Raw genomic sequence first — 23,342 nt, 5'->3', positions numbered from 1 at the left:
TGTGTGACCACACACACACACACACACACACACACACACACACACACACACACACACACACACACACACACACACACACACACACACACAGTTTTGCCTAAACTAAATGGTGAAACTTGTTAAGAGTTTTAAGCGGACACAGCGGCTGCTTGACAGAGCCAAAAGATGTGAACGTAACTTTGAGGTTAAAGGTTAAACAGGCCTCACACAGACTGAGTACTTGGGATACTTGAGTACATTTTACTGCTAATACTTGTAGACTCGTACGTAAACTTGTTTTTATTTTGTTAATGCTCAAAAAGACAGGAAGTACCACCAAGAAAAACATTTACAAATGACATTTCAAAATAAGAGCTTGTGGGACACCAATGTTCTTACAAACGCAGACATTCTATAGTTTAGTTTAGTGTATAAAAGGTCACATAGGGGTCATGACACAGGTACACACACGTTTCTATTGGTCGCTTTCTCTCGCCGCCAGTTTGCGTCCCTGAATGTTCCACAGACATAAAACGTGAGGCGGATCACAGCCCGGAGCCATTCAGGTACCGGAGCCACGTTTTACTTCATACTGGGCGGAGCTCACAGGAACGAGGGAAGAACTCGGCCTGGCGGTGGCGCTGTAGAACCATTTTTATATGTCGGCCCCTACATTTTGAACCGCCACTGAATCAAACGTCCTCAACTGTGTGTTTGTTTCATTTCCAAATATTGCCTGGAAAATGGAGGAATCACAAAGCTCCGCCTCTAGTTCATGAACGTTGGAACAGTAAGAGGGACACAAAATGGCTGCCACAGTGACTGCAGACAGCTTCTTCCTTCTGGACCCACAAAGCTCAGAGTCATTTTGTCCCACAAAAAAACCTGGTAAGCGGTAAGTGTGACCTTTGTGGTCCAGCTGCATGCCGATGCCTTACAGCAGACCACGTTCACCTTCTCCCGTCTGTGAAGGCGGCGGCCCAGAAGTCTGTGACAGTCGTTAACTTCCACGTTCTTCCGAAGCAGGAACAAAATCCAACGGTCCAACATTCTGGACACAAACATGACATTATCATCATCATCATCACTGCCTGAAGGTCCCAATGTCTTCAGTTCAAACCAGAGCCCGACTGAGCCAACAGCCCATAATAAACATGATCACACAGATCAAACATCAGTGACGGACGGAAAGACATCAATGTTTTCACGTTTACTTTTCTTCACTCGCTGATATTCCTGCTTTTGTCAAAAGTTAAAGTTCAAATTTCCACTGAGTTAGAATTTATACTGTAGGTTCAGAATTTCATCTTGATATTAATCAATCATTTAACTATGAAATATTCTGGAGTTTTCTTTACAGAAATTTAAGGGATTTTTGCCAAAAACATCACGTTGACAGTCTCAGTCAAGCTCTCAAACCTGTAACAGCACAAACAGGAAGTGATTCCTTCACTGATGGGACAAAGTCCAAACATCAGCAGAAGTTCTTCAGAGGGCGTGAATAGTTTGACCTCTGACCTGCCAGAAATGTGGGTTAAAAAAAGAAGCAGCAGCATGAATCCGACAGCGGGCGGGGCCAGAGAGGCCTCATCATCCAATCAGTGAAGGTCTCCAGACTCTGCTCCAGTCACTTTGAGCTAAAAGTCTCTTTTTCCCTTTTCAGAAAGTTTCTAGAAACAAGAGTCCAGATGTGGGAAAGTCTTCCTCACTCCTCAGCCTGTGATGAATCCATCAGGATGAAGGAGGAGTGATCACATGGCGCTCTGCTGCTCAGTCACACACACAGAAGAACAGCTCTGACCTACAAGGTTTGGAGTTTGAAAAGTGTCAAATAGAAATAGCAATTTCTATATTTACTCATTTAAATTCCAAACGTGTCCACAGTGTGACATTAATCACAATAACAACACCTCCGCACAAACTCTGTTGTTCTGCTCTGTAACGTTCATTGAGCTCGTGCAGGATCACCGCATGAATAAAGTCTTGGTTCAGTCCAGGTGAACCTGTGAAGCCTGTCACCGTGACGACGGTACACGAGCAGAGCGGAATCGGACGACGTACGAACACAAACATCTTGGTTTTGTCTCTTGCCCCAGCCGGGCAACTGTGTGAATCTAAACACAGCTGGTGTTGCATGCTGGGAGTTTTAATACAATAAAGATTAAATGCTTATCACGATTTATTCTTAGGCTACAAACATTTAGATTTTAAAATATTTTACATTTTCTGGATGATGAATAATGAGGTGACCTCCACATGAAGGTCCTCACCAGCATGAAGCTCAGAGACGCTCATCATCTCACCTACATTGACCCCATCTGTAGTCATGCGGCGGCGACACTTAAAGGAAACGGCGCGATGGAACGCTGAGGAAGGCAGAAGAGGCCCTTCGCTGCGACGATGCGGTGGAGCCGCTCCAGTGCACCTTCATGTGGTGCCTCAGGTTGGACCTGGAGGAGAAGCGCTTGTCGCACTGCTGGCAGGAGAAGGGCTTCTCCTTGGTGTGGATTCGGCGGTGGTTGATGAGCGCCGTGGACACCCGGAAGGACTTGCCACAGTCGGGGCAGCGGTAGCGCTTGGGCTCGGTGTGGATGCGTCTGTGGTTCTTGAGGGACATGAGGTTGGGGAACTCCTTCTGACAGGAGATGCAGAAGTAGGTCCCCGTCTTGTGGCTGTTCTTATGGTTGAGCAGGGAGCTGGCGTGGCGATACGAGCGGCCACACTGGTTACAGACGAAGCTTTTGGAACTGCCCTGCGAAGCCACGGAGCCAAGGTCTGAGGGAGGAGAGACGAGAGGGTTGCATGTTAGAAATCAGACTGAGTGTTCAAAGGTCCAGGAAAACGTGTTCAGCATCAGCTCCTGACTGAGCAGAAGAAACATCAGAGACACAACAAAGCAGCAAAGATGGATAAGAGACGACAGACGAAGAAACACCAGAGATGCCAGGTCAGACCGGGAGACCCTGAACCAGGTCGGGTCAGACCGGGAGACCCTGAACCAGGTCGGGTCAGACCGGGAGACCCTGAACCAGGTCGGGTCAGGCGGGAGACCCTGAACCAGGTCGGGTCAGACCGGGAGACCCTGAACCAGGTCGGGTCAGACCGGGAGACTAAACCACTGAACTTGACTTCTTAAAAAAACAAAGGGAACAAAACAAATTATATTAGCCATTTCAAAAATCCAGAAAAAGTCTTGTGGGTTTCAGCATTTTAACTGGAAAATGAAACCGAATTCAACAAGAAGCAAGTAAGCAATGACTAAGATGATTTGGAGTCTGGACAGATGATCTGATCCTCTTTGTCCCTGTCCTCAAGCTCTTCCTGAGAGATCCCAGGATGTTCTAATGCTCTGTATGATCCCTCCAGCATATTCTGGGCCAGTCCCGTGATTTCCTCCCAGTGCAACAGGCCAGATTGGTCCATGTGGTCTCATCAGATGAACCACCTCAGCAGCGGTTCTACTCCGTGCTTCCTCCTGACATCACCGACGATGTAATCTAACATAAAGGATCATTACATAACAATGAAGTCATTGATAGTCATTGCAGATTGACTGACATGTTTACATTTACACATAAGAGAAGAGGGGGGAGAGTGGAGACGTCTGGGGGTCCACATGTGAAGAAGAGGAGCAAAGGGAGCTGTGCAGCAGAGGAGCTGCTGGAGAACAGAAGAGGAGAGGGAGAGGACATGTTGGGCTCATGGCCTGTAGTTACTATGGTAACTCTAGTTCCTGTTATCAGCTGAGCTCAGGTTGAGCTGAGTCGTGTTTGTCTAAATGCTCTATTAGAACACGCTGAGGCTCATTACTCTATCAGAGACCAAACATGTTTACTGCTCATCTCCATCACTACAGCAAAAACTCATTCTTTGTAGAATTCTTCTGGACCTGCCATCAGACAGAAACTCATAAATAAAAAAAATAAAAACTTAAGTAAATCACACACACACACACACACACACACACACACACACACACACACACACACACACACACACACACACACACACACACACACACACACACACACACACACACACACACACACACACACACACACACACACGACCTGTAGAGGGAAATGGATTGACAACATGGACCTCCACTCATTTTTACAGCTATTTATTTTCAGTACTCAGCAGTAAGGGTTATAGTATATGGACAAGTTTTTTTGTTAAGAAATGAATTATCAAAACATAGTTTATAAAAGTGTATAGTAAGCATTACATATATATGCATGGAAACAAAACGTTAGAACGTAAAAGGTTATACTTGTTGAAAACCAACCCAATAATCTTCTTCTTCTCTCTAAAACTACTTGAAATGCAGGCGGGAAAGTTTCACTCAAAATTAACCGTGATGGAGGAAAATATGCAAAAATCAAAGGACAGAATGTACAGTTATTATTTCTGAGTTCTAGATCACATGGACTCCTACAGCACTTGACGGTCACTGCACGGCTTAGACTCTTTATTAACTAGCACCTGTGCTCCTGAAACGCAGACAAACTGTGTTAAAACACACACAGAGGCTCCAAAAGAACGCAATTAAATAAAGTGGAAAAAAATTAAAACACCAATAAATACAAGAGGTTACCATAAAAGTGTAACATAAGAAAAAACGTTTCAAAGAGGACCGAGAGCACTCCGAGAGAAAACGTCACCGACCGAGTCGTCCCTTTACCGGCGAGCTCCTCGCTCAAACCTGGCAGGGAGAGATCGACCGTCACAACATCGCTGCGTAAAGGCGGGAAAAAAAAACACACGTTCCATCGGTCAGTTCCTCAAATCTTCGTACGCACTGCCATCAAAACACACAAGAGGAGGACAGACGGTTACAGTCTCAGGTGATCCTTTAAGGGAGTCCATCTTTGATCTGGCTCCGTTTGGGGAGGGGGGGGGGGGGGGGGGGGGTCGTGTGGGTGTTTTACATCAACACAGCTCTAAACTCACACATCCTAAACACTAGCGCCGTCCATTACAAGTGTTAATAATCAGAATAATAATATAAATAAATGCATTACTACAATGATCTGTCGTCTTTTTCTTTCTTATAAAAGAGGTGCTGGGTAATAATAACACAGTCAGTACGATTACAATACAGGATAAAACAAAACAGAACGCACGCCCGCACAGGCCTCACAATGTACAGCAACCTTACGGGATTTTTGTCGTTCTTCATTCTCGATACGATTTTTGTTTTTGTCGTCACCACAAAACTTTAACGGCCTGTACAGGTTTGACACGTTCAGCTGGTTTCTGGACGTGTGGAGTCGTACAAGTTTGACCCAGAGACACGGGGGAGAGGGAGGGAGAGAGACAGAGAGAGAGAGAGAGGGATCAGGGCGGGGACTCTAAAAGTGTGACGTCAGAGGCAGCCAATCAGAGAGATTCACTGGTCTGTTGAGAAGCTACAATGAATTTGAAGCTCATCTCCGTGCTGCAAGACACACAAACACACACACGCGCACGCGCACACACACACACACACACACAGACACACACACAGACACACACGTTAAAAACCAGACGCTAAAAGAGTGAAGGATCCAAGGTGTCAAACTCACGGTGGCGTCCTCAGAACACTTTAACCCTGTGGAGCCGCTCACTTGCCCACATCACTTTAAAGCGGAATAGTTTGAGACGCAACAGCGCCCTGGTGTGGTGGGAACAGTCGGTGCACCACTAAATCTGGTGCTGACTTCTTTTAAAAACGGGGGAAAGGAAAGCTGGAACGCAAACAAACATTTCAAAGTTACGCAGACACAATCGCACAAAGGTTCGCGGCGGATTACGCAACTCATCAATAAATAATTCATCAGTTAATTGGTGACATAAACAGACTTTGTGTCTCCGTGGTTACATTGGACATGAGGTCTCTAGAGGTGTGGCGTCCTGGTCTGGGTGATGTTTCCAGGTGTTGAAGTGAATGAGAGAAGTTACAGAACTAGACGCTAAGCAACAACCCGACGTAAGAACCTGGGAAGAAGAGTAAGAGGACAGAGAGACATCTGAGGGTCCACATGTGAGGTGGAGCAAGAGTGCAGCAGAGGAGCTGCTGGAGAACAGAACAGGAAGTGTCGCCTCCTTTACTCTGGTGGCCGAGAAACCTTTGAGGAGATGGAGATGATTGACGGCCAGAGAGCGACACGGCGGTGCAAAGCTGCTCCGTGTTTGCGTCTTTCTAATCGCTTATTCAACCTGTATACACTCAAGTCCAGCAGGAGGCAGCGATGAGCCGCCTCAGCACTAATCTGCAGAGGGAATCGCAGCAAGTTCCCTTAGCAGCGGATTGTAACCATGCCAACCACACGGAAGTTTGACCAGAACGTTAACTTTGCCTGCAGAAGAAATGAAACACTGATTTTCAAAAAATGAATTTTTCTCAAATGAACCCAACGGACTTGAGGCTCTCTTCCCTCTTACCACAACGCACCAGACACTTCTGCACCAATCACAACATGGACCTCCAAGACGGACCTATCGCGTCGTTATTACGGATATTCGCTATAGCAACAGTGGATTAAAGGCTCCAGAGGATTAAAGGAACATTAAACATCTGTCTTCATAATCAATTCATACTCCCGCTGATTAAAAACAACCTATGATCATTTGGGACAAAGGCCACAAGAAAAACAAAACACTTTGATAAATATCGACATCACAAATGGGATGGAGGCGGACAACACTGGACCAATCAGCTCCTCGGATTGAAATGGACGAGATGGCTGGTTAATGTGAAAACAGTCAGCCAATCGAGATTCAGGCTTTAGACTTCCTCCGTCCTGTTAAGCCCGGCCTGTGCTTTAGTCAGTCGGTCTGTCTTTACAGCCTGGGCAAGCTGATCCAGTCTGTTTAGGGCTCAGAGTCAGCCTGAGCCTTTGGGTCAGTCTGTGTCTAATGCAGAGTCCAGACATTAGTCATTGTCCCAGGCTGAAGCAGGTTCAACCACCGCCATTTTAAGGGGCAGCATGCAGCAGGAAGTCACTAATGAGTCCACATTCTGTCCGTCTGTCTGTCTGTCTGCAGTCAGTCGGTCATGTGAGGGACTGTCAAGAGTTCTACCAACAGACAGATGGGAGCGTCCACCGCCTCAGCTCAGGTTTATGGACAAGATGAAAATGTGTGTGTGTGTGTGTGTGTGCACGCGTCCATTTTGTTCTCCCTCCTGCTTCCTGTGTCTGTCTGCGTGCGTGCGTGTGTGCAGCATGCAGGGCCTGGACGGCGTCTAAGCCATGCAACCTGTCCTTCAGACACGCTTACTATCCTGCCACAGCACAGCCACACATGAACAATGAGGAGGAAGAGGTGGAGCAGGAGGGTGAGCAGGAGGAAGAACTACTTTTTTGGCACCTCCAGAAACCTTGGCATGTGATTGGCTCCCCACCTCCCCCCGCCCACATTCCTCAGCCTATAAGAAGGGTCCGCCGGGCATACCCAGGAAGTTGGGCGCAGCCATGGCCATGGAAGGAGGCGCCGTGGAGCCGCTCCAGTGCACCTTCATGTGGTGCCTCAGGTTGGACCTGGAGGAGAAGCGTTTGTCGCACTGCTGGCAGGAGAAGGGCTTCTCCTTGGTGTGGATGCGGCGGTGGCAGATGAGTTGGGTGGACACCCGGAAGGACTTGCCACAATCGGGGCACTGGTAGCGTTTGGGCTCGGTGTGGATGCGTCTGTGGTTCTTGAGGGACATGAGGTTGGGGAACTCCTTCTGGCAAGAGTTGCAAAAGTAGGTCCCCGTCTTGTGGCTGTTCTTATGGTTGAGCAGGGAGCTGGCGTGACGGTACGAGCGGCCACACTGATCGCAGACGTGGGATTTGATGACCCCGCTGTTGCGGGCTTTGGCTAAGCCATTGGGGTCGAGTCCTTGCTCTTGCATCAAGGTGAGGTCCAGGCCAGAGCCCCAGCCCAGCTCTTGAGAGCCTCCGGCTCGAGGTTGTTGGGGTCTGGTGTGGCGAGGCTGTGGCGTCTGGCCGTGGGTGATCTCCAAGTGGAGTCTGAAGCTGGCCTGTGTGGGGAAGGCGCGCTGGCAGGACCGGCAGGTCAGCTCCCGTTGCTTCTGGTGGACACGACGATGGTTGTAGAGCTGTGAGGAGACGCGGAAGGCCTTGCCACAGTCGTGGCAGCGATGGCGGCGAGTCTCAGAGTGGATACGGCGGTGGTTCTTCAGGGCTAGCAGGTTAGGGTAGGTTTTGAGGCACACAGCGCAGTGGTAGATGCCGACAGTGTGAGTGTTCTTGTGGTTGAGGAGGGAGCTGGCATGACGGTAAGAGCGGCCGCACTGATCACATCTGTGCACAGGCAAAGAGGAAAGGAAAGGAAGGGAAAGGGAAGGACGCAGGGAAGGAGCAGGAGACAAAGGGAGATTACTCACAGAACACAGAAGTTTATTTCAGTGCTCTAATAGTGGTTACCACTTTTTATTTTCAATTATGTGAAAGTTATTTAATCTCAGCTAACGTGGCTACATGTAGCACATACAGGTATATGATCTGAAATCCGGCTCAAAGCTTTAAAAGATGACTGCTACAAAGTGGTATATGATGTCTGTCAGGTCAGAGGGGAGAGGACTGAGGGGAGGGGGGCAGGGGGGGGGAGGGGGGGCTGTGGAGGGGAGGGGGAGGTATCTGCTGCCTCCTGCACTGCACACATCAACACAAGCTTCAAATAGCTTCGGTCACCACTGAGAACTGTCTGACTACTGAGTTTTGAGTGTAGTGATGATAACGCCCCTCCTTATGTGACATGATGACCCCTCACTGTTGACATGATGACCCCTCACATGTGCAGTGCAGCTTGCTTCATATACTTCCTGTTCTGCCCAGGGGTTTACTTTTACTTTTACCATCACATAACTTGGGCCAAATTCAGATTCTAGTCTAGTAGCTGTCAATCATACTGATACTGCCATGATAACACACACATAAATTAAAGACTACAGTCAAACTCATATCAAGTACAGGGAACACACATCATCAATACTTCAGTTTAGCAAACGACACACAAAATACTACTTCAATCAAATCTGTCAAATCTGAATATTTTGCTAAGAAAACAAAGCATGTAAACATTACATCTAAATATGATATATTTGATTGCAGGTAGCCAAGGAAAAATTCAAGTGTGACATATGCTAACTGAAAGCAAACAGGGTTGACTTATCTGGTCTCTCCACTAATTCAATTTGTCCAAACTTCAGAAAAATCCGAATTCCGGCACGCGTATGGTCCCAAGGAAGCCGGATTGGAGATCATATACCTGTAATAGACATGTAGAGACCTAAATTTATCTTCACTATTTTCTTTCAACTTCGTAGAATCACAAACAACTGACGAGAACTCACGTGTACCGACACTCTTCGCCCTCTGCTGCGGGTGCAGTGACCTTCCTCCGGGCCTCCATGCCTACCTGGTTCTCCCCACAGCGGTGCCTGGCAAGCCCCGACCTCCCCTGGAAACTCTTCCCACAGGTGGGGCAGCCAAAGGGGGTGGCGCCCTCCTCATGGACCTTCTGGTGGTTGCGGAGGAACCTCGCCAGCCGGAAGGCTTTCCCGCACGTGTGGCAGATGTGCTTCTTTCGCTGAGTGTGGATGCGCATGTGGTTGCGAAGCGCCATGTAATTGGTGTAGGGTTTATCGCAGAAGTTACACCGGAAGTTGCCCGTCTTGTGGGTGTGCTTGTGGTTCAGCAGGGAGCTGGCGTGCTTGTAAGCACAGCTGCACAGATCGCAGGCGTAGGGCCGCTCATCAGAGTCCAGATCCACAGAGCTCCTCTCCATGCTGATGCTGGCCGAGCTGTTGGTGGAGGAGGAAGAAGGCAGGTGCTGAGCCGGGCAGTCGTGGGCCGCAAGCAAATCGGCTGTGGCAAAGCCTTCACAGCAACCGTCGCACTCAAAATCCATCTGGGCCCCAGGGCCCTGTGGCCCTTTGCACAGGCCAGCTGTAGTGTGAGTAGCTAGCTGTCTCTGTGTGCGGAAGCCCTTGCCGCACTCCTGACAGTTGTGCTTCTTCTGAGCAAAATGGAGGCGCAGGTGGTTTTTCATGGCCAGCCTGTTAGGGTAGGTTGAGTTGCAAACATTGCAGTGGTACTCCCCAATCTTGTGGAGATTCTTGTGATTGGCCAGGCTGCCTGCATGTCGATACGTCTTCCCACATTCTTCACAGGCAAAAGGCCTCCGCCCAGTCTCGGTAGGATCAAACTTCTGAGGCCTGGAGGTTCCAGCTGAGGAGTAGGGCTTTTTGAAGCCCTGATGGCTGTACTTCACACTCATTGCCTGGCTCTTGGAGGACTCCCCTCTCATACTCTGCATCTGTGATGGCCCAGGCTGCTGGAAGCGGGAACCGTTGGGGCCAGTGCGAACAAGTCCTTTGGCCCGGTGCTCCTCATGCAGACGGAGGTGGTTGATCAGCTGCTTTTGGATCTTGAAAGCCTTGCCACACTCCTCACATTTGTGCCTGCAGAGGACACAGGCAGGGATGAAGATAAACCTTAATCAAATATGAAGCTTCACCTGTCATCAGTTCCATTTTGTACTAATATAAATGTGTTTAGCTTCAAGTATCATGGTCCAAAAACTGTCAAAGCCCAATTGGTTGGCACCATTTGATCCAATTGAGGGGAAGTGTTGGTGTCATGCAAGTCCTGAGGATTTAACAAACACATCATGATATTCATTTGAAAATTCAGGAATGATGTTTTTGATTGCACAGACAAAAGCCAGATGTTGTCAGAAAGCAGGAATTTGGAGGAAACCCAGAGATCACAAACCACTGCCACAACAATCCAGATCTGTGCCATTACTTGTTCATCAGTCCTTTGGTCTACCTCATCAGAGGAAAATCTACCCACCACTTTCTGAGATGTCCTTCCAGCAGATAAATATGCAAACAGAAGCAGCAGATCTAAATGGGTTCAATCATGATGTTCCTTTTATTTTTTGAACTACTAACCTTGAAATGATCATTATGTAAACAAATGCATGTGCTATCCAATGGTAGGCGTGTTTTGGCTGCATCACCTGTAAGACTCCTGCTACCACTGAGCAGTAACATTGTGCTGACAGGACGAGCAGTGTGAATGCTGCCTTTGGCCTAAGTGTTGTTTTTAAACTGACCTGGATTTGCCTCATCTACTCTTATGTTCCTTGGTCAACCGACCACCTCTACACATGTCAGGAAAATATGCCAATATTTCAGGACCCTGAGTTATCTTGCTAACACACACACAAACATTCCAGAAATGGTGGAATTTATGATATAGGAGATGTGGTGTTGCGTCATTGCACTGTGAGGAGAATCTGCCATTGTGACAAAGCACAAAGGCAACACATTCCAATGAAAACGTTTACAAGCCTGATTAAATCCATCTACAGTTGTATTGGCTGGGTCTGTTACTGGAACTTGAAAGAGCATTAAAGGGTACACAAATGTTTATATGTACACAATGTCAACATTTAAAGGTTATCAACGTCACAAAGGCAGGTTTGACAGTAATTGTATTGGACAGTGCAGGAGTGTACAGGCGGATCTGATGCAACAACCAACATCAGTATTTATGATGGTTATGGGGATCTGCCAACCAGGCTGTAGTGTCTGCATTACATTTCATTTCTAGAATTTCTTACCTATTACTTTGCTATTTGGAAAGACACTCTTGTGCGAGGAAATCATCCATAAGCTACAATATTAGGTGATAAGTGCTGATTTTAAACATTTGCCTGAAAATCAGAGGCCAGAAAAAGTGACCTACCTCTTCAGATCAAAGTGGGTCCTTTGGTGATTCTTGAGAGCCAGCAGGTTGTAGTAACGTTTCTGGCACACGAGGCAGCGGAACACTCCGGTCTTATGGGACTTCTTGTGGTTGAGGAGGGAACAGGGGTGTCTGTATCCTCGCCCACATTGGTCACACTTGTGGGGCTTGTCACTTTGGTCAACCATTGGTCTGCGGCCATCGCCCCCAACATCACGGCTTCCTCCTGCAACTCCACCACCGACGCCATCTCCGCCAGACATCCCTTTAGCTCCATTCAGGCCCTGCTTGCTGAGAGAGCCGGCTCGGTTCTTTCCGGGGCACAGGTGAGTTATAAGGTGGTGGCGGTCAGCAAAAAACATGCCACAGTCGACACATATGTGGTTGCGCCCGTCCATCTTGTCATTGCCATTGGCCGAGCCTCCACCAATGCCCTGTGACTGGGCATCTGGTCTCTGGGGGCCGTGAACCAACTGGTGATTCAGGAGGTCCTGCTTCCTGGAGAAGCTCTGGCCGCAGGTGGAGCAAATCATCCTCCAATCCTGGCCCAAGTTGGAAGGTCCCGGGCCTGATGGGTTGTTGGCGTGGCTACGCAGGTGGCTCCTTAGTGCCCTGAGGCTAGCGTAGTGGTTTCCACACACAGAACACTGGTACACTTCTCCATCATCGTCGTCATCCTTCTCATTGGTGCCCATTCGCTTACCTCCACTCTGGTACTGTCGTTGGCTGCTGCCTTGCTTCATGTTGCTGGAGCCTCCAGAGGACAATGAAGTTCCACTGGAGCTGTGATAGTTGATGTTCCCCATAAAGCCATTGGACATGGTCCCCTGCTGAGCCTGCTGACCACGTCTGGGGCACATATGTGACTTGATTCCAGATACATCACCATACATCTCACCGCAGTCAGCACACACATGTCGGTCAGCTTGACGGTGAGCTGAATTGCTTTGGGACAGTGAGCTTCCATCAAAGCGGTCATGGAATTCCAGGGAGTCCAATCCACTACTGTGGCCCCCGTCAGGTACAAAGTGGGCAGCATCACCCAGGTTTCCTGGCAGTGAGATGGGAGTGGTGGCACCACTTCCCTCCTGGACATAGTTCTGCTGAGCGTCCAGAGTGAGTGGCTCTGAAGACAGCCAGTCGTTGCTGTCATTGTTGATGGACTGATTGGAGCCGCGACCCTTGTGACTGCGTAGATGACTGTGCAATGCTGCCAGGTGGGGGTACTGCTTACAGCAGATGGTGCACTGGTAGTGTCCTGTCTGATGACAGCGCTTGTGGTTTACCAGGCTCCCCGCGTGACGGTAACTCTTGCCACACTCCCCACACTTAAACCGCCGCTCTCCATCGTCTGGAGAGTTGGCTTGGGGTACACGACCTCCAGAGGGAGATGACACAGAGCCCTGGGACCCAGAGCTCAGTCCGTCTGAGTTGAGGATGGAGCTGTCCTGGTTATGAGATCCAGGGTGTGGATCATGTGTCAGATAGTGGACTTTAAGGGTCTCCAGATCCGGGTGGCCAGCACCACAATAAGCACATGTATAGATTGGATTGTTTACTGGAGGGCCCATGATGGGGTCATATGGGCCTCTTTTGTCAGCGGGTAAGGGTGGAAGGGGCAGGGGGTCCCCCAACGCAGGGGTATATGCCGGGGACCGTACTGCACTCAGATTGTGAGGCATGATACCTGGGAAGCTACGTGGCAGACCAAGGGAGGGAGAGGCAGCGTTATGCAGCAGGATGTGCTCCTGAAAGTCTGCCTTATTTGGCAGAGCTATTTGGCAAAGGTGGCAGAAGCAGGTGGCGGTGTTGTCGCTCTGGGATGCGCTGCTGCCTCGCTGCGAGATATGGAGGCTGCTGTTGCTGCTCACCATGGAGGCCCCAGGGGTTTTGAACTTCGAATGAGTTCGCTCGTGGCTGTTTAGGGCAGCCAGGTTGCTAAACTGTTTAAAACACACTGAACACTTGAAAGTTCCTTGCTGGTGGCACTTCTTATGGTTCACCAGACTACCGTGGTGCCGATACGTTCGGTCGCACTGATCGCACTTGAATGGTCTGTCCCAAGCGTCGTCTGATTCAGGAGAGCCTTTTTTGCCGTGGTCGTCTGTCTCGTGGCTTTGTAGGACACTATGTCCCATACCACTATTATTCAAATGAGAGCGCCCAAAGCCGTCCGAGAGGTCCTGGGCGAGACCGTAGTCCCTCTCGTCGTGGCCGGTGTCTTCGGGTACTTCCTCGCTCTCTTCCTCTGCGTGTGCGCTACTAGGGGACAAAGTATGAATTCGTAGGTGGTTCTTTAAGGCTACTGCGTTGGGGAGGGTACGGGTACAAACAGGACACTGGAAGGAACCGACTTCGTGAGATTTTTTATGATTAGCTAGGCTGGTCGCGTGCTTGTAGATTCGGCCACACTGTTCACACTCAAAACGTCCGGTCTCTTCTTGCTGGTAATGTGCTTTCATATGTTCTAGAAGACTTGGAGTACTCGGACAAACCATATCACACTCTTTACAGGGGAAACCCTTGGCGCGGCTCATATCATGCATTGCCATAGTACTCTAAAAGAAATCAATGGTAGTGGGGCATCACAGTTCACAACACTATGTATGAACGGTGATATTCAGGGGGTGGGGGAGGAAATAGCTTAGCTCTTTAGTTGAGAGTATTCTTGGTGGCCATCAGTGCAGGTCTAGCCAATCAGGGCCCACCCTGGGAGGCGGTGGGCCTGGGTCACACCAGCCAACGAGGTAACACTGCGGAGACAAAGACAAAGACATTTTCATTAGAAAATGATCTTCAAACGTTTTTTTAAATCATAGAAATATGCAACTTACATTTGGACGTGTCAAAGTCTTATTTGAAGGGTTAAAGAACCTGAACTGAAGTTTTTTGTGTTTTACATGTTTTTTACAGCCTCTAGAAATTTCTTGTGAGCAGCCCACATGTACCTGCGTTTACACGGTTTAGAGATAAACAAAATGCAGCTTTGGTTCACAGGAAGGACGCGGGCGATAACAAAGCTGAAGCAGAGACACATTCACTCAAAAGATCATTCCATTTCCTCACATTTGGGTTTATTCAGAGCTGACAGACTTAATTAAGAAAGGATCAATAACAATACACCACAGGAAACTAAACAATCCACACAATCAATCAATCTTTAGTTGTGAACAAGAGGAGATTGTGTCAAGTGGGTACCGGTGATAGATCTAATATAATCTGTAATCAATTAAACTGTTAATCATTCTCTGATAGCTACTTATTGTTAACTTCCCTGAATTTCTAAACTGTAGTGAGATAAGACAAATGACTAAGTTTTCGATCACATTTCTTTGCTAATTTTTTTTCCAATGTAGTCTTAGACTAAATCAGCACATTCAGGTTAAAGGGTAAAGAAATGGGTTTTGAGCCCCGATTTAAGAGTGACCCATGTTGTGGCATCACACACAAAGCCACAACCACCCCTCAGCTTATATCAACTGAGGGCCAGAGGACAACTTCAATATCTGTTTGGTCAATTAGCTTGTGCATGGCTGATGGAAATGTAAATGTTCTTGTGACAATACTTTGTATTTACACCTTTTTTGTTTCTAGAAACCTGCATGGATCTTTAGAGCAAATCTAATTTTTGACAATAATTTCTACAACCAAATGTCAATGAAGTGGCCTCACAAACATATTACACATATTTATATATTTAAACACACACAAATACATCAGCAGACTGAGGAACACCTCTGCAGTGAACAAGATGATCCATCTTCTCACCTGTGCTGCACAACTTAGCATTAAGTCTGAAGCAGAGGAAAGCACTAGCCAGCTTGGCACAAAGATGAAAGTGATCAAGGCCACTCACCAAGGTGGACCAACTGTAAATAATATACCATTACAATACTGACTAAAGACAATCCTGCTGCAGAGATGAAGGATCCAACCCTTCCTGACAATGGAATTCAAGAGGTCGATGGTCTCACTGGCAGGTTTATCTCTCATACAACAAGTGGTGGACAAAAAAAGAGAATTGCAGCAAATATATTTTTAAGTTTTTTAATTTTCAATCGAAGATTTGAAACATAACAATTAGCCATTCAAACAGTGATTTAGGATCTACATAAGCCAGAGCGTCTGACCCGTCTACGGTTTTACAACGCTAACCAATCAGAAGTTGCCCGTGGAGACTTTACATACGCCCACCGGGACACGTGACACCCAAGCAAACATATCATCCGTGGTGCAGAGTGAAGGCACCCACTTATCGGGGAACAACATTGAAATTTGTTCACAAGAAAAGCAGCACTTGCGTTATTTGGGAGTATTTGGGATTTGAGTATGCAGATGTCCAACGAAGGCGAAGCGTTGTATGAAGCAAAGCTACCAACTTGGACCAGCACCTGAAAAAGTACCACCGGTTGCTGCAACCAATCTCCACGACAACACAGCAGAGCCACAGCCAGCTAGAGTGTAACTGTGGCACCATTAACAAGGAGGGAGCCAGTGTGATTCCATATCTGTAAGATCTCTTCCTTGATGGCATCTCCAGCACTTTTAATATTTAAGTGAAGCCTGACTTTTGAAAAAACAAAACAAAAAAAACAATTGACGATAATTGCAAAACACAAATAAATCAGCACCACCCCCTCATTGAAAAACTATCTATAATCATTCCAATGCCCAGATTGGCCGAAACATCTGCCCCAGTTCACAGCTGTCTCATCTATTTATCCTCAAAGAAGTCATTTGCTTACATATGAGAAAGGGAAATTGCACAAAGATTAGATTCTTTTATTCAGTAAATATCTATTTAATGCAGTTGGGTGTTATATTGTAGAAGTGTCAGATTTACTGTGAATTACTTAATGACACTTGGGAGTTTAGGAATAAAGAAGTTTGGACACAGTTCAACCTATCAGAAGGAGGTACAGGTGTTTGTCTAAAGGCCACAGGATGTTTTGTCCAGAAGGCCCACATGTTCGCATGGCTCCTGAAAGCCCTCATGGGAAGGTGAAGCAAAGCAGGTGGCGCTGTGTTTGTCTTTGTTTTGGTAATATCAACATTTCATTTTGTAAACCGGCACATACTTTCACTTCAGGAGAGGGGAGGGTTTGTTCACAGGAATTTAATGTCTTCTGTATGTTTGTAATCTCCATATAATAACATGAACAGACCAAACAGCACACATTTCAGGTCAAACTGAAGGATCCAAAGGTGCCACAGAACTTTCTTACCTCAGCACAAACCGCCAATCAAGACAAGGCAAGAGTGACTGACAGGTCTGAGAACTACACCTTTGATTAGAAACAGATGATGCACTTATCTCCCTGCTTTAGTCCCTAATGTAGCAACTTAAACTGGAAACATTCAAGCTTTTCAGGGGGTTCTTCTGTTAAAGCTGATGCTGTGCAGCTTTTATTGTGAAAAACGGCACAAATCATTAAATCACATAAGTGCAGTTCAACGTGGACCAGACAAAAACACGATACTGCATTCATATACTGATGATTATTTAGTTACTTATATGTGAAGATTCACCATTATTTGTTCAATTTTAACAATTACGATAATGAAACAATTGACTGCATAACAGAGTGTCAGCATTGTGTTTAGATGTACTGATCGGGTCTCTGTCTTGAGTCGAGCTTGTAGTTCCTGCATCCATGTTGGTGAGCAGGACTCTGTGGTTGATCTCATCTTTTCATTCACAGATGTGTTTCTGCAGCAGCCAATCACGAACCTCCGCCGTGTTTTCCTGCAAACTCTTTTCCATCAGAGCTTCAGCCAAAATAATGTAAACAAACGCAGCCGGAGACCAGAACGCTTCGAAACATTTTATTTCTCTACGATGTTCACAAGTCATCCTGCTCTTTAGAGTACAATGCGCTCGTTTACGCGTTTAATCTCCCGCTGAATCTCCACATGCACAAATAAGCTCCGTGTGTGTTTACACACGCTTTATTACAACCGCCATCATTTCACTCGACACCAAACTCAACATCGCGGGACAAAAACCCGTCTTCTGATTGAAATGGAGGCGGATTGGCCGGACGGCGGCACCGAGCGGGGCTCCGCTCCCTGACCTTGGCTCGTCTCCTCTCGGCCGCAGCAGGAATGTGTCGGGACAAAGCGGGGCTTCTTCACCGCCGAGGCGGCAGACATTTCCCCCAACCGTCTCCCCAAATTAGGACCGCCGAGGCCGGAGGACCGAGCTCCCGGTCCGGCCGGGAGGGGGACAGCGGGAATAGCGGGGAGAAATCCTCTAACTACCCCGACGCATTGGCGCCATCAGGGTCTTCTTCCCGGAGCCTCAGCTCGCTCTCACTGAGACCCCGTTTCAGTGGAAAATGGCTCTCAAACGAGCCATTTTCCCCATGCTAATGCTAACAGGCATACAGAAGCCTCAGCCCCGTTTTTCCTGCAGCCCCGCAGAACTCCATCTCCCCCCCGCGACGAGACCGAACACACGAACCCTCAAATACCGCTTTGGCTTTTAAACAAGATTAGGATTCACCGTTTAAACGCGCCTCGGCGTGCGCGGAGATGAAAGCGGACAGCTACGCGGCCGTGATAACGTTAGCATCGGCGGCTAACCTGCCAGCTAGGAGCCCCCCCGCGACGATAGAAACGAGCCAAACGGAAGTGAAACAAGCAGCTTTTCAACTCAAAAAAACAAAACACCGAGCCTCAGCGCAAAACTGCAGAAACCAAACACACAGGCGGCCGCTCCGAGGAGGAGGACGGCGGCGGAGAGAACACAAAGTGCCGCTGCTGCATGGCGCCGCGGTGCGCAGAGGGTAGCTTAGCTTAGCTCGTTAGCCTGAAGCTACACAAAGATCTCGACAAACACACCGCGGCCCCGCGGATGAAGACGCCGTTTTCTCGCGGCCTCCCCGCTCGTAACTCACCCCTCTGTCGGCCTCCGCTCCCGCCGGATGGACGATGTTCAGCGTAGAGATGCACGAGCGGCAACTTTCATGGATTCGACATATTTACGGGTTTCTTCTCTCCTCCGAGCGCTCACGCACACACGCACACACACACTCACACACACCGCCTCCTTTTCCCACCGCCGATTCAACAACACACACTTCCTGCTGCGGCCGGAGGACGCGCGCGCGCACACACACACGTATGTAACACGTACGCGCACACACACACGCGCGCACATACACACGGAGATCTCTTAATGGAGATCTGTGTGTGTGTGTGTGTGTGTGTGTGTGTGTGTGTGTGTGTGTGTGTGTGTGTGCGTTTACTAAATGAAGCATTATTTGATTTATGACACAAAAATATCAGTTACAGAACACACACACAACATCCGGGGTAGAACCAAATTTAAGGTTAAATCTGTTGGAAAATTTTAAAAAAGAGAACTGAGGAGAATTAAGTTGTAATATTTCAATTACAATTTATTTATGCTAGAAACAAATAAAGTTATATTTTTTCTGATCTGCCAGTTATGTTCTAATATTAGGCGAACATGCTGTCGGCTGATTGGTCCAAATATTTGCCAGGGTTCATGTTAGCATGATCATTGGCTGAATGTTTCTTAAAGAGGTTCTTGCTTAGTGTGTACAGATGAGTGGCTTCCTTCTTCACTCAGGTGGAGGTGATGGAGGCTCCACGCTCCATCAGGGCCACAGCAGTCTCTTTAAATGTGTCTGTGTTGTTTGTGCCACCGTGTATTTCCTGTTTACAATACCCATAAGCCATAGCAAACTGATTTCTGAATCCTGCTATGGTGAAGGCCCCAAGGATGTGATTGGTGGATTGCTATCACATGACACCCAAAGGTAGAACTTCTGTCTTGGTTTGGTATGAATATGTCCTCATTGCAGGATCGGTACATTTGTGACGGTCTACACTTTGGTCCAATGGTTAGAAAGTCTTCTCACCTGCAACAAACAGAAACCAGGGTTGACTTGGAAGCCAAGCGGGCCCAGACCCCAGATGTTTATGGACCAGAATTTATTTGTTGCTTGTGCACCAGAGTGACAGTGGAACAGTCAAAGTTACCTGTGAAGCTCAATATCACATCAGAAGTCTACAAGGGCCACAAACAGGTTACAAAGAGACAAAAGAGGAAGTCCTGATCCTGTAAGTCAAGTCCACTGAAGGGGCTGCCAGGTTTAGGGACTGGCGAGCTACAAGTAGCTTTTTTCAGAAGCTTCATAGCGGCTCAGCTATTTTCAAAACCATTCCATTCAACTGTTCCAGTAAATTGGCAGCAAACTTGATTCAAAACTCTCACACACAGCTTGAGAAGAACCATGTCCCAACACAGGGGGGCAGTGTTCACACGGCTTTGTCTGACCAAGATCTTAATCAGACTAAGCCCATTTTTTTTCTACTGTGATCCAAATGCAGAAGCAAAGGTTTGAAAGTGTTGCTAATGTTTGTTGATTAGCAGCAGACAGGGAAACAAGCAGACACACTCAGGTTTGTGTTGGAGTTTTATTGCTTGAGGCAGCAGACAGAAGCTCGGCTGAAACAGAGCGTTAACAAACATTTCCCTCCCTCCAAGAAACCACAGTGGGTTTGTGGTTTGATTCAACAGTGGACAAAGGATTTTGATGGACAAACACACAGCCTGATGAAGATGAGAAAGAGTCTTCATCAGCCCCGAGATGTTTCTGAGCTCTGAGGCAGCATGCAGGCACGTGATAGGCTGAGACTGGCGGCTCCGCCCCCGGGCAGGCAGACGAGTGATTGGCGACTCAGGCGGTCTCCTCGATGACTTTGGTGATGACTGTGGTGGTGGTGGTGGTGGAGACTGAAGATCTGAGAGTGGAGACATGAGGCTTAGAGTTCATCCTCAGCTTAGGACTGAGCCCAAACCACAGTAACACGCGTGTGGACACAAGGACATGATCTCTTTTCCTCTCAAATGATAACAAACATCAACGTTCAGTTTGCCTACAATACTTTTAAACTGAAACTGTGCATCATATTTTTTAAATACTAGTAAACACAAATGTTAAATGTAAATGTTGAATGTGGCTTCTAAATATAATAGAATACTTAATATATGATTGTGCAATAAGGATCTGAGACTTGAGGCCCTGTGGTTAAAACACTTTGAGAGCATTTATCTATTTTATTTTCTATGGAAACATCTGTTGCAATGGTGGGGGCGTGGCCTATTGGTGCTTCATGTCCATTTACACCTGAATAATGCATTCTAACCTCACGGGGGCGCCACACTGGACTAAAGCTCTGTGTTCTTCCTACCCTCCGTCGCTGATGACGCCCTCTCCGTCCAGCAGCCTCCTGTACTCTGCGATCTCCATCTCCAGCTTGGTCTTGATGTCCAGCAGCATCTGGTACTCATGACCCTGTCGCTCCAGGTCGGCCCGAAGCTGAACCAGCTGCTCCTCCATGCTGCTCACCTGCAGGGGGCGCACACACACGCTTCAGAGATGCATCCAGACATCCTGATGTGTAACTGCATCAGTCTGAATGTTAGCATCTATAATAATCTTTGATTTGAAGACAGAATCCCCTTAAAGCTCCACGACTCGCTGCACTGGTGTGACTTGTAAACTTGTTTATTGATCAGAAAGTCTGTGGAACTGGAGGCAGTGACCTCTGACCTTTTCTTCCTTCCTACATGTATGAAGTGTGTGTGTGTGTGTGTATAGCTGTCTCTGTCTGCATTATCCTCACCATCATCTGGAATGAGTTCAGCTGCATGGCGTAACGGTTCTGAATGTCGGCCAGCGCCGCCTCCAGTGAGGCTTTCTGCACAGACACACACAGGGGGCGCCACAGGGTCACACACTGGACCGATCCTTCTATTGACATCATTAACCGTCGTTAGCACGAGGCTCTTACCATGCTGAGCTGGGACTGCAGCTCGATCTGCAGAGCCTGAAGCTGACTCTTCACATCCTTCGACTCTGTGCTGGTGGTCTTCAGGGTCATCTCTGAGGTCGCCACCTCCTTTTGGATTTCCTCCTCCTGAGAGGAGAGGAAACAAGGAGTGGAGGAAAAAGGGAGGAAAGGTGAGAAGAAGAGGAGTACAACAAAATCTGAGTGCGAGTGTGTGAGTGTGTGCGTGTGCGTGTGTGTGTGTGTGTGCTCTCACCTTGGTCTTGTACCACTTCTCCACGTCTTTGGTGTTCTTGGCGGTGACGCTCTCGTAGTGTTCCCTGATCTCATCTATGGTCTTGGCGAGGTCTGATCCACCAGTAGCGTCCACCTCCACGTGGATCTGTCCACTCATCTGGCTCCTGGTGGACAGCAGGTCCTGCAAAATCACCCTGCACTTCAGCTTTTACACACCAGAGGGCGCCAATACACAGATGCTCCACACTGACAGGTGAGTTCAATCACACAGACACACACACACACTGTACAGAGCTGTCATATGAGCAGCAACACGGCTCATGTAAACGGGCTAACAGATGTCGCTCGGCTGCCATCACCCGGTTACCATGGTTACCTAGCCTGGTTTCTGTTTAGGTTTTTAAAGCGACACTCTAGACATTTGACAGGATTTAGGATCCAGACCTGGACTGAGACCAATCAGGTCTTGTTACATGTTGGCCTGTACCTCCTCGTGGTTCTTCTTCATGTACTCCAGCTCCTCCTTCAGGCTGTCGATCTGCATGGCCAGGTCTGACTTGGCCATGCCCAGATCTCCCAGCAGCATCTTCAGCCCGGCGATGTCGGCCTCCACTGACTGACGCATGCCCAGCTCGTTCTCGTACCTGCAGCACCATCCACTGATCAGTCAGCTGTTCAACCACTCAGTCAGGAATTCATTGATCCATTTATCATTATTATTCATTCATTAATATACATTTGTTCATTCAGGAAGAGAGGAAGAGACGTGGGACAGAAGGAAGGAAGGAAGGAAGGAAGGAAGGAAGGAAGGGAGGAAGGAAGGAAGGAAGGGAGGGAGGGAGGAAGGGAGGAAGGAAGGAAGGAAGGAAGGAAGGGAGGAAGGAAGGAAGGAAGGGAGGGAGGGATGAAGGAAGGAAGGAAGGAAGGAAGGAATGAAGGAAGGAAGGAAGGAAATAAGGAAGGAGAGAAGAAATTAAGAAGGACAAATGCAAAATAAAGTTAAATTAGAAAGAAAGAGGGAAAGAAAGAAGGATGGAAAGATAAACACGCACACAGCCTGCATTCTGCGTATGAACCAGCAGAGGGCGGTGATGCATTCACACTCTACATGACAGATCAGAGACTTCAGAGGGTCGCAGATGAGTGACGCTGACATTTGACCTCTCTGGAGAGAGGAAGGAAGAATGAAAAAAGGAAAGAAGAGCGGAAAAGAAGAAAGAGTGAAAGCATAAAAGGGATGAGGAGGGGAGGAAAGGGGGAGAGGAGGAGAGGAGGAAGGAGGAAAGGAGGAGAAGACAGAGGGTTACTGACTTCACTCTGAAGTCGTCCTGAGCCAGTTTGGCGTTGTCGACGCTCAGCATGACCGTGCCGTTTACGATGATAGCATCCTGGATCTGAACACACACACACACACACACACACACACACACACACACAGGTCAGATCAATGTGTGTTCTCTGATCAGACCCACACGCTGGTTTCCCATCATGCACCTGCTCCTCACCTTGCCCTGCAGTTCTGCGATGGTCAGCAGGTAGGCGCTGTAGTCTCTGCTG

The 23,342-nt window shown here is 47.9% G+C and overlaps 2 protein-coding genes across 2 annotated transcripts in view; both read right to left on the bottom strand.

Moving 5' to 3' along the window:
• Nucleotides 1–250: 250 nt before the first annotated feature.
• LOC142990143 (zinc finger protein 646) lies at nucleotides 251–18,817 on the bottom strand. The gene is made up of 5 exons (XM_076139882.1): nucleotides 18,623–18,817; nucleotides 11,724–14,476; nucleotides 9,320–10,429; nucleotides 7,417–8,267; nucleotides 251–2,754 (listed from the first exon to the last, which is right to left on the bottom strand). The coding sequence occupies exons 2-5, from the start codon at nucleotides 14,273–14,275 to the stop codon at nucleotides 2,321–2,323; spliced, it is 4,947 nt and encodes a 1,648-aa protein (XP_075995997.1). The 5' UTR covers nucleotides 14,276–14,476; nucleotides 18,623–18,817; the 3' UTR covers nucleotides 251–2,320.
• Nucleotides 18,818–20,361: 1,544 nt separating this feature from the next.
• Nucleotides 20,362–23,342, bottom strand: part of LOC142990141 (keratin, type I cytoskeletal 13-like) — a 3,859-nt gene continuing 878 nt past the window's right edge. Inside the window, exons 2-9 of the mRNA XM_076139880.1 lie at nucleotides 23,291–23,342; nucleotides 23,097–23,179; nucleotides 22,273–22,429; nucleotides 21,805–21,966; nucleotides 21,552–21,677; nucleotides 21,384–21,458; nucleotides 20,949–21,106; nucleotides 20,362–20,498 (exon numbers count right to left, since the gene is read on the bottom strand). The exon at nucleotides 23,291–23,342 is cut by the window's right edge and continues 77 nt beyond it. Coding sequence (XP_075995995.1) covers nucleotides 20,435–20,498; nucleotides 20,949–21,106; nucleotides 21,384–21,458; nucleotides 21,552–21,677; nucleotides 21,805–21,966; nucleotides 22,273–22,429; nucleotides 23,097–23,179; nucleotides 23,291–23,342 — 877 coding nt within the window. The 3' untranslated portion in view covers nucleotides 20,362–20,434. The remainder of the gene's footprint in view (nucleotides 20,499–20,948; nucleotides 21,107–21,383; nucleotides 21,459–21,551; nucleotides 21,678–21,804; nucleotides 21,967–22,272; nucleotides 22,430–23,096; nucleotides 23,180–23,290) is intronic.

The sequence above is a fragment of the Genypterus blacodes genome, unplaced genomic scaffold, assembly GCF_046128005.1.
Source record: "Genypterus blacodes isolate CSIRO-AG114 ecotype Tasmania unplaced genomic scaffold, CSIRO-AGI_Gbla_v1 ptg000471l_1, whole genome shotgun sequence".
NCBI lineage: Eukaryota > Metazoa > Chordata > Actinopteri > Ophidiiformes > Ophidiidae > Genypterus > Genypterus blacodes.
The sequence above is the reverse complement of the archived record's forward strand: the minus strand, read 5'-3'. Positions and strand labels throughout refer to the sequence as shown.